The 11,293-nt window shown below is 38.5% G+C and overlaps 1 protein-coding gene across 1 annotated transcript; it reads left to right on the top strand.

Moving 5' to 3' along the window:
• The first annotated feature begins 382 nt into the window (after positions 1–382).
• ctsa (cathepsin A) lies at positions 383–10,356 on the top strand. The gene is made up of 15 exons (XM_036571240.1): positions 383–474; positions 905–1,068; positions 1,283–1,394; positions 1,982–2,032; positions 2,884–2,970; positions 3,065–3,220; positions 3,335–3,426; positions 4,363–4,447; positions 4,533–4,618; positions 6,002–6,080; positions 6,217–6,362; positions 7,759–7,834; positions 8,607–8,696; positions 8,796–8,897; positions 9,241–10,356. Exons 2-15 carry the CDS (start codon positions 905–907, stop codon positions 9,322–9,324), a joined length of 1,410 nt encoding a protein of 469 aa, XP_036427133.1. The 5' UTR covers positions 383–474; the 3' UTR covers positions 9,325–10,356.
• Positions 10,357–11,293: the final 937 nt, after the last annotated feature.

The raw sequence follows: 11,293 nt of genomic DNA on the forward strand, positions 1-11,293 counted from the left end.
CCGGAGTTTTAATAGACAGCGCATTTTTGTTTAAAATGCATATGTGTGCACCTTGATAGTGAAAATTGTGATACATTTTTTTGTACATTTGTATACCTTTATTATTTGGTCTGTGTTATATTTTAATACTAAAATAAAATAAATAAAAGCAGCCGGCGAGCTCAGATACGGAAACGACTCCTCGATGTTCTCGTCAAAATAAAAGTCCACATACATTTCCATGTCTTCATTCCTTTTTTTTTCAAAAAAGCAACATCGTATGTTACAGTTATTCTCAATTTGTATTTTTTGTTTGTTTATTTGTCTATTTTTGATTATTATGTAAACATGACCATGAAGAACACGCCAAGTTAACTTTTGTTTTCATTTTATTTTTTCTCAGCAACGTGATCTGATCACGGGACTGCGGTCACATGATTTGTTGGATCTATTTAGGCTGGATTTCACTTCCCGCTATGTTCAACATCTGCAAAGGTAGGGTAAAAAGTGTATATATTTTTTTTTGTTACTCTAGCAATGGCTTAGATTGTATTTTTTTAGGTGAAGATTATAATGTTGCAACCTCTTTTTTCCATCTAAATGGACAAAATGCCTTTTAACGTAGTCGGAGACAGCCGTCGAAGCAGCTTAGTTAACTTTCAGGGTTCTTCAGAGAAGTGGACGAAGCTCAAGTAGGCTTTTTTTTCGAATTGTCTGTTCCACCTTAAATGGTGCAGCAGTTACAGATTCCTTCTGACGCCTCAGAGGCTCCGATTGTAACTGCTGCACCATTTAAGGTGGAACGGAAAATTCGAATGAAGTCTACTTCAGTGAGAGGTTTTATGTATTACCAAGCCTTCCAGCGTTTTGTATAAAGTTAAGAATTCTTTGCCAATTGTTTTGTGCTTTGTTTGGTTCGTTTCAGATGGATTTGGTGGTGGTGGTGTGCTTGCTGTTAGGAGCGGTGGGAGTTTTCGGAGCCCCAGATGCGGATGAAATCAAGTTTCTCCCAGGACTTGCGAAACAGCCCAGCTTCAAACAGTACTCCGGCTACTTCACTGTAGCAGGAAATAAGCACCTCCATTACTGGTAGGGTTATTTTACAGTTCTTGTTTTTTCCACTAGCTGGGGCGTTACACAGGCCCATTATCCTTAAGCCGGGTTTTCCCTGCTGGAGGTCAGGATCTGATCCTGTATACTAACACCCTGTAAAAGGTCTCTTTATAGGTGCATGAAGGTGTAAAGTCTATGTGTTTGGTCCTTTTATTGTGGCTGTAAATACTCTGCTGTAAACCTTGTTCAGGTTTGTGGAGTCACAGAAGAACCCAGCCAACAGCCCAGTGGTCCTGTGGCTGAATGGGGGACCAGGATGCAGCTCCTTGGATGGTTTACTGACAGAACACGGGCCGTTTCTGGTGAGAACCTGCACTGTTTCCTGATTTCTGCTTTCGCTTCTATTGCATTTCAGTGGGGAAACAATGTGATGACTCTCAGGAAAACTTCTTCTTCAGACTTCTCATAAGTCTCTAAGGGGACTTCCTTAAATCTAATGGTTTTCATTGCCAGTAAGACATTTTGAGTACAATCTTGAAAAAAGGTGGATCTCCAGTTGTTCTTTAGTGAGTTGTATATGGAACCATTTCATGTTTAAATGGTTTGTTGCACGGTGAAGTGGTTCCTTAGTTTGATGGAGAATGCCTTGTATATAGCGCCCAAAAATGGTTCTGCTGCTGTTACGATATCAAGCTTGTAACAACAGAAGAACCCTTTTTTTGGAGCTATATAAAACCATATACAACACGTTCTCCATCAATTTGAAGAATAATTTCATGCAAAGAACCATTTAAGCATGAAATGGTTCTATGTAGAATTCACGGTTCTAAATAGAACCCTTGAAGAACCATCTTTTTCTATGTGTACATATAAATTACTTAACAGTTCCTACAATATACTCACTGTACAGATGTAGTGTTTGCAGGCTAATTTTTTTTTTGTTTTACAGATCCAAGATGATGGCACTTCTCTGGAGTATAATCCTTATTCGTGGAATATGGTATGCAATTTCACCAGCATGCACATATTTATGTATCACTGAGAGGCCAGAATTAGCTTGATGATCATAGGGGAAGTTGTTTTTTGTCTACCAATATGAATGTCTAAACAGGGCCTTTAGAGATCATGAAACTTAACTAATGATTGATTACCACAAGAATAATTTCAATTTACAGTTTAATAGTCTGGTTTTGTTCTTTGTGCACAACTATTAAGTTACAAGCCTAAACTGGCTGATTTAGCTTTCTTGCCTCCTTGCTGTCAATACTTAGTAGCACCTGACTGAAGATACAGCCCAAGCTTAAGTCAACAGACGTTACTCACCGCTGCCGTCTAAAGGTGTTAGAGCACCAGTCTGAAGTATTACTTTTGTTTTCATAAGACAGACGTGTCCCAATAAATGGTTTATGCTCTTTTATTAACATGCATTTGCGTCAAACCAAGTAATGAACAAACGCAATGTAAACGTTTCATTGCAACAAAACCTTGTGTTTCCAAAATGGAGATTTTACAGAAGAAAAGTCATTCTTAACTGAAAATTGAAGTTAATGGAGCAAGATCAAGTGATTTTGGAGCTCTTTCAAATTTATTTGAAAAATAAACAAAAAAGGGGTTCTCCAATAGTGATGATTTTTATTGTGACTAGTAACAGCTGTGGAAAATCATAACTGGTATGATGATGATGATGATGATGATGATAATCATAATCATCATAATCATAATAATAATAATCAGGAGATTGTGTAATAATAGATTGTGTAATAATGGTCAGAGACATTGTCCTTGTTTAACCATCAAAAAATCTGCATTTAACCGGATCAATGTTGATACCAAACTTACATTCGTTTCCAGATTGCCAACATGTTATATCTGGAGTCACCAGCAGGTGTCGGGTTTTCCTACTCTGATGATAAGAAGTACGCGACCAATGATACAGAGGTGTGCTTGTGCTTTATTTTTAGAGCTTTTTTTAGTTGTTTATTAAACTGCAAGGAGATGTTCTTTCCCTTTTCTAACACAATCTGTGTTCTAGGTGTCCATGAACAACTACCTGGCCCTAAAGGAATTCTTCAAGGCCTTTCCAGAGTACAGTAAGAATGAGTTCTACCTCACCGGCGAGAGCTATGGAGGCATTTACATCCCTACTCTGGCCGAGAGAGTTATGGAGGACAGTAGCATCAACCTGCAGGTGCCTGTTTGTGGGGTTTTGGGTTTAGTGGGAGTAAGAGATTGAGTGTTGTGCTTTTGAACTGTAGTTTGTAGAGTCTGTTCTTTACTCTATGTTTTTGTGTGTGTCGTTTAGGGCATAGCCGTTGGAAATGGCTTGTCCAGCTATGAGCTGAACGACAATTCTCTGGTCTATTTTGCATATTACCATGGACTGCTTGGAACAAGGTGTTTTGCTTTTAATTCATTTTTCTATACGTGTCATTTTTAAAGGTCCAGCAAGTCATGCATGCAAAATGCATCTGTTTTGCTATATCAAACTCCGTTCTCCTAGATAACGGGATCACCAGCCTTAAACGCAAGAGGCCAGTGTGGCTGCTGGTTTTTGTTCCAACCATGCAGGAACATGCCTTATATAGCTACTCGGTTGTGTGAAGACCAAATGATCAAGTGGAATCGGGTGCATTTCTGCTTTATTGTCATGAATACCAGCAGCCACACTGACCTTTTGCATATAAGATTGGTATGTCATCTCAAGAAATGGGCATCCACTGGATTAGAGGTATTTTTAACTGCTGTTCAAAGGATTGCACTCACAGTTCAAACATTTGGAATCACAAAAATATTGGCAATATGTTATCAATATACCTTATGTTAATGTTAAGAATTTAACTTAATTCATATCCAGAATGCCTAATTTTCAAAAAGCAGTGACCAAATTTTGCTGCTTAAATAGTTATGTATAATTTAACATTAAATGGTTAATTTTAAATCATGTCATAACTAAGGCCGTTAAACTGTAAGTAAATTGTCAGGTCTCTGTTTTCTGGTTTATAACATTTCAATATAAACTGTATAACTCATTACTGAATAGCAATTAAGAAAAAGGATTACATACCTTTGAACGGCAGTGTATCCTTTAGGGGAAAGTACAGCTGCTTAGGTTCGGTCACTGAACCTAAGTACAGAATTGCTCCAGGGCCCCTCTGCCCACTTTAAGGAGAAGAAAAAGGAGTTTTTCCAGCTCTAAATTGTTTTTGGCCCTCAGAAGTTTTCAAATCTCAAGTTATTTCAAATTTCAGCTTGTTGGACCTTTTACAAAGAAATTACTTAATTAAAATATCTTGGTGAAGGCAGTAATATTAATTATCTTCTCTTCTTCAGTGTATGGGCCACTCTGCAGCAATATTGTTGCAAAGATGGAAATTGTAACTTCTATAATAGTCCTGATCCAAACTGCTCCAGCAGCGTAAGTGGTTATCTGACTCTTATCTCTGAAAATGTGGATTTTTGATATATATTGTTTAGGATATACATATTTCCTCTTGTTATAGGTATTGGAAGTGCAGAATATCGTCTACAGCTCTGGACTGAACATATATAACCTGTATGCTCCCTGTGCTGGAGGAGTAGGGACAAGGTGAGAAACCGTTTAAAAACTCTCACACATGAATGTTCTCAACATTTACAGATGGTTGTACGTTTCTATAGAAAGTAAATTAAGAGGCCCTGTAGATTTTCACTTGTAGTAAAGGAGCTGATGCTTTTCCTGCTCTTGATATGATCTTGATTCTAAATGTCTAATGTGGTGTCCTTGTTGAGCTGTCAGTCATGACTTGAGATATGCAATTTTGTTTTTACAGACGTATCATTTCAGAATCTCCAATGTTTATTTATATGATAACGAGTGTGGAGACTTTGAGAATTTGATTGCTATGTTTTTCTTTCATCCTCTGATCTTTTTAAAGGTGCACTTTAAGTTAAGAACAGCAAACTGCTTGTGGTTTTGTGTACTTGTGTGCACATTCATCTGCTTTCTGGGGGTGTCCAAATACATTCCATTTCTGAAGACCACATTAAACCCACACTAAACGCACACTTTCCTGAATCTGAATTGCACATTTGCGATTGCCTGTCCCACAAAGATACAATACATATCCACACACTCATCTTATTTAAGTAAATTCGTGCACCAATGGAAAACTAATTATTTTTTCCCCCCCCATAAAGTTTGTAGTAGGTAAACTCTGACATTTTGAAACGTGCTGTTCACTCTAGTCGATACAGTTTAAATATAGAAACTAAGCTGCAAAAACAGCCCACTTGGAATTAATTTTTTTGTGATGCCATTTACAGAAATGCATGCAGCCTACAGCAGTTCTGCTCCACCCACTCACACTAAATTTATCAGGAGTTTTGCAGCTGGACTGCTTTTTTTGAGTGAGGCACAATACAGGGTAGTCAATCAGAACAGAGCTTTTTACGTATCAATTGTAAAGGTAGAGTAACAAAAGTTTAATACTAAGGGAATTGGTTTAATTCTCCTGTTTAATTCTAAGGGATAAAGAGAGGTGGTAAAATTAGCATTTTAAAATTAATTCATGACTTTGGTACATGCAACACAAATGTTAAGTAGGCCACAGACGGGGGGGAAATGGCAAGAAAAATGGGACATGGGCCCTTTAAGAAAAACCACAAATATGTATCTTTTGATCTTGATTTCTGGGAAGGTTTGAGATTATAACTTGCAGCACCACCAGCACTCACAAACATTAAATATATAATACATAAATACAAAAAGAGTTTGGACTAACCTGAAGAAAAATGTTTGCTTGTAAGTAGGGTCCTTTCTACTAATGATGAGGAGGAAATTGCTCTTTAAACATTAAGAAAAAAAAACTGTGTTTATGTTAATATAAACATGAAGTTCTATGCAAGTTTGGGTGCCCCTAGTCAAATGAGTGGTGTGAGATACTGACATGATGGAGCCAGCATGTAGTTACTGTGTGTTTTCTTGGTTTAGTGTCGAAAACGGCCAGCTTGTGATCCGTGACCTGGGCAACAACTTCATTAACCACAAGTGGGCTACATCATGGAACCAGGTAATGAATTTTGTTGATTTACAACAAGACAATACACTAACGAGACTGAGGGTTGTAAGCTTTGATCCTTTTAAATGGACCACTCATCTGCTTAAATCCACTAAGCAGTTATTGATGAGGGATTTCTGTTTCTCAGAAACTGCGAGGCGTCTCACTCTTCAAAGCCATGAAGCTTGATCCTCCTTGCACCAACTCCACCCCTTCTTCTCTGTACCTAAACAACCCCTACGTCAAGTCTGCTCTTCACATCTCGCCTAATGCGCTCGACTGGGAGATCTGTAGGTGTGTAAACGTGTGCATGGCCTTCACTGTTTTTTCCAACTTAAAAATAACAGCAGCGTAACAGATTAATCAAAGGTTAACTAGAACATCTGTGTCTTTCTGAAAGAAACTGATCAATTGAGAACTTGGATTTAATTCTACAGTGGAGGGAGTAACACTGACATTGGTTCAGAGTGTCCTCGTAGATAATCCATTTTGACGATTTACTTTGATAATTGAGATTGAACTTATCTGTAGTAGAGGACTTTGTCTGCATATATTGTCACTGTAAAAGAAAAATGCATATCTCCAAAATAGCAACTTTACATGAGAAGGCAAAAACATTTTTAATATACATGTTTGGTCAGTTTTAGTGGCGTGATCAAGATCCTGAAGAAATGCTGAATCAGAATTACAATTATATGATAACTTGAAGTGTGTGAAACTTGTACTATGCCATGTAAGTATATTTATTATTAACCCTTAGACCAGGGGTCAACAACATGCGACTCTTTTACTGCCCTGTTGTGGCTCCACAGCAGAATTAGATTTTAAGGTAAAAATAAAATATCCTAAATATAGTAATATAAAGTAAAATAAAGCTCTGCTGATCATTTTAACACAGTTATAACACTAAATAGTCCTAAACGCTGTAGTTAATGTAGCCTACATATCTGCTAATTCACCAACCTTTAACTCTGAAGGTTGGCGTGCTGACTGCTGGTCACCATAGCAACACAGACAAAAATCTCGCCTAGCTAGTAGCTAACAAAATGGCTTATTTACATTATAGGCATTCAGTTGGTTTAATCTGCAACGAGAAACTGTCAAACTCTAAAGTCGCGAGGCTGAAGTCGCTTCTCATCTGCCAGCTTGTTTGAATTTTCTTCGTTCCACCTTAAGTGGTGCAGGGCTTACATTCTTGCACCTCAGGCACCATTTAAGGTGGAACGAAGAAAATTTGAACAAGAAGCTGGTGAATGAGAAGCGACTTCAACCTCTTAAAAAGGCGAATGTTGAGCAACATTTTACAAGAAATTAGTCCACTTTTGTGGAAAAGTTTCCTGCTGGAGATGTGAGAAAAGCAGCTATAGCTGAGCTAAAACTTAAAGCAGAGCAGTGTAAGTCTGTGCTTTTGTTTATATATTGTTCTTTTTAGCCTATACTAGTACATTAGCACATACTGGGACATATTTACAGCCAAGATGGTAAAATGGACATAAATGTTGTGGCTCCCAAAGTGGTTTGATTTTTTTGTTGAAGGGACAAAATGGCTCTTTTTGACATTTGACCTCTGCCTTAGACTGTGTCCAAGAAAATAATCGTTTATGTTAGTATTAGACCATCTATGAAAAATGTAAATATTTTATGAAAGCACAGATGAGTAAGAGGTTTCATTAGATGTGTTTGTGTCCAGTTCGGAGGTGAATCTCAACTATAACCGTATCTACATGGATGTGAAGAAGCAGTATCTGAAGCTGCTTGGTGCACTGGTAAGTGAAATTATATTGTAATGCCTACAAAATAAAAAAAGTTAAAGTGAACGTTAAGTGAAAGGACAATAATGGAGATACGTTGGGTAATGGAGAAAGTTTTTGTGTGTGCGTAAAGTTGGTGGGCCGAACTAAAAAATTTAAGTGGGGAAATTGTTAAAGCCAGTGTCAAGGATTGATATGGTGACTAATCTTATTCTTGAACACTTTTGTAGATGTTTGCCAAATGTGGGTCAAATTCAAACAAATTCAACTTTTTTCCAAGGATTGGAATGGGGAACAGAACAGACTTTAAGTCACTGACATGGAGTTTCCATTAACTGTTGCAGGAAGTGATGTTAACTGTGATTTATTAAATCATAGTCAGAAAATATGACTAATTTTGATGAAAGCTAGGTGTAATGGTATGTATGTAAGTAGATGTGAAGTAGAAGAGCAGTAACAAATTAACGATTGTGATTATGGGTATGTGGAGGCCCAGTCATTCGTTCTGTGTGAGTAAGGAGTACAGACAAGCTTTGCTTGATTTAACCTTGCTCACAAAACCTCATTGTTCCATCTTAGAACCCTAACATTTCATGTTGTAATTCAGAAGTGATTCTGAATTCAATCTAAATGAATCTAAACTATCCAGTGTCCTGGAAATGGCCCAAACTGCTCAAACTGATTAACAATGCTCAGTTTCATAGGGATGTGATGTCATGTCTTCCTGAACAACCTAAAAACAGTCTTTCCTAGAATGTACAAAATGTATCTTAAACACTGTCTTCAGAAATACCGCGTGCTGGTGTACAACGGTGACGTGGACATGGCTTGCAATTTCCTCGGAGACGAGTGGTTTGTTGATTCTCTGCAGCAAAAGGTGAGTTTCTGATCTGGCACCATGTATTTGTAGTCTGAGTTTTAATGGCATGTTGTACTGTGAAGCTACAGAGCTGATGATTGAGTGTATCTGCGGCAGGTTGAAGTGAAGCGCAGGCCGTGGCTCTACTTCAACGGCCAGAATCAGCAGGTGGGCGGATTTGTCAAGGAGTTCACCAACCTGGCTTTCCTTACGGTCAAGGTAAGAGTACTCTAAAGGTGATCACTTGATGCCATTTGGAACCATTAGTGGGTTTAGCATGAATCTCAAACCTTAGGGTTCTCTATCTCAGTCCTGGTGACCCCACGCTCTGCACATTTTGTGTTTTCCGTACTCTACATGCTCTACACACCCATGAGCAGCTTGTTAGTGTGGGGTCACCAGGGATAGGAAGTAAGAACCTCTGCTCTAACTAGAAGTTGATCTCTGTTCTGTGATTTGGGAAGTGTTCTCAGTTGCACATGGCTAAATAAGCCCCTGTCCATGTTCCTGATCTACAGTATTCAGAAGTTTATTTTTCACTTACTTTTGGTTTGTTCCTCAGGGTTCTGGTCACATGGTCCCCACTGATAAGCCCATAGCAGCCTACACCATGTTCAGCCGCTTCCTCACCAAGCAGCCCTACTAAGCCTCAACCAGGGACATCTACTCTGTTGTCTAGTCAGAATTTGCACTGAGTCACTGTGAAAAGCACTTCAGTTTGGCTGTGGTACATCTCTGTGTCTAGAATAATCAAAATCTAGTTAAATGCACTGCAGTAGCTGCATATTGGCTTCCATTTTAGTCTGAATCTTGTTTTCTGACTGACAATTGGGGAAAAACTTGTAGATCTGTTTGGCAGTAAGTGTGAGTAAGGGGATAGTTAGCAGTAAATAGCTACGAAAGTCTTGGTGCAGACACCAGAGGCTCATGGAGATGTGATTTGGATTTAACTGGAAGGCTTTGATCCAGCTAATCGTAATGGCCAAAAGCTGCTGAATTTGTTCTGACTGCATCTGATTGTTTATTCTTTAAATTTTTTTTAAATAATCTTTCTAAGGTTTGTTCACATGCAATTTCTCTATTAAATGTGAAATTGTACTTGTTTTCTCTGCAGCCTTTACCTGGCAACTGCCTTGTATTTTTAATGACTTCAAAAGGGATTGTTTCATTTCATGTTATATAGATGCGTCTCATGGGGTGAGAACTCTTGACCAAAAGGAACACAATCATGTGTTGCAGCACTGAGATTATTGATGTTTTCTTGTGATTGGACTGTATTGCTCAGGGTTGCTTTAAAATGCATAGAATTTTAAGTCAGCAAGTGGAAAATGGACGAATCTGTGTGCCTTCAATCTGTTTTTATATTAAATTTTGTCACTGTGGCTCTGTTTTAGTTTGACCTGAGATTTATGGACCAAATAAATTAGGAAACACAAATGAAATTTTCCAAAAGTAGTTAATGATGTTATTTTTCTGATATTTTGTCTATCTTGTCAGGTGTTCAGCAGATAACTTGTGGTTGTGGGTAGATTGTTGCCTCACTGTAATAAACCCTGTCCAATTTAACTTAACACCATGCTAAGAGTGTCTGACAGAGAAAACCAGATGTGCATGAATGCTAAAGGTCAGTGACCCAAAGAGGTGTAGAGTGGTTATAAAGAACGTCTTGCAATCCAAATCAAGTTTACAGCACTCATTTGATCCATGTATGTTGCTTTATACCACAAGTCACTGTTCTCATCCACTGAGACCAACTGATTAAGGAAGTGGAAGCAGGTGCAACCACCCCAGCTGTTAGTCCATAAGATAGGTGACCCATGATGTATACATTCACTCCTAAAAGTAAAGACGGTGAAAAGAGTGGTATTATATGCATTGACAGAACCTTTTTTTTGGTTTTTCTTTGGAGAACATCTTTTGTAAATGTGATAGGAGTGTGAAAGCTCTACGAAGAACCCTTAAACTGGTTTAGAACCTTGACATTAGGGATCAACAATCTTATCCACAAAGGGCTGGTGTGGCCACAGGTCCTTATTCTAATCAGAATACAGAAGCTCACTTCTTTTTTTTAAGTTGGTCTCAGTCTTCAAACAACCGCTATATAGTTATGAGTGCTTCTGCTTGGTTGAAAACCTGCAGCATTTCCAGCCCTTTGAAGATCAAGATGGGTGACCTCTGCTTTATGAGAAGGATTTGCCCTTTGCCTGAGACATTGCATTTTAAAGCAGGTGTGTCAGGCTCCAGTCTGTGTGGGTTAAAACACTGCAGACTTCAGAACACTGCCTCAGTAATCGCACCTGATTCAGCTCTTCAGCTAATTAGCAAGGCCTTCATGAACTGAATTCAGTGTTAGATGAGGGTAAATGCTAATATTCACAGCACTTTGGCTCAGAGGGTCCCCAGTTTGACATGCCTGCTCCAAAGCATGGTTTTCAACTCCGGTCCTGGGGACTGACTGCCCCCCTCCGTTTTGAGTATTCCTTGCTCTAGTGCACCTAATTATACTTGTGAAGGGTGTGATAAATAGCTGACGAATTGGATCAGGTATGCTACAGCAGCTACAACCTGAAAAACCATGCTTTAAAGGGCAATGTCAGTGTATTCGTAACTAGTTC

This window comes from Colossoma macropomum, unplaced genomic scaffold (genome assembly GCF_904425465.1).
Source record: "Colossoma macropomum unplaced genomic scaffold, Colossoma_macropomum, whole genome shotgun sequence".
NCBI classification, from domain to species: Eukaryota; Metazoa; Chordata; class Actinopteri; order Characiformes; family Serrasalmidae; genus Colossoma; species Colossoma macropomum.

Coding starts and splice junctions, on each gene's coding strand:
- ctsa (XM_036571240.1), top strand. CDS start 905: ATGGATTTGGTGGTGGTGGTGTGCTTGCTGTTAGGAGCGGTGGGAGTT. Junction 2,033..2,883: donor ATCCTTATTCGTGGAATATG/GTATGCAATTTC, acceptor ATTCGTTTCCAG/ATTGCCAACATGTTATATCT. Junction 8,898..9,240: donor TGGCTTTCCTTACGGTCAAG/GTAAGAGTACTC, acceptor TTTGTTCCTCAG/GGTTCTGGTCACATGGTCCC.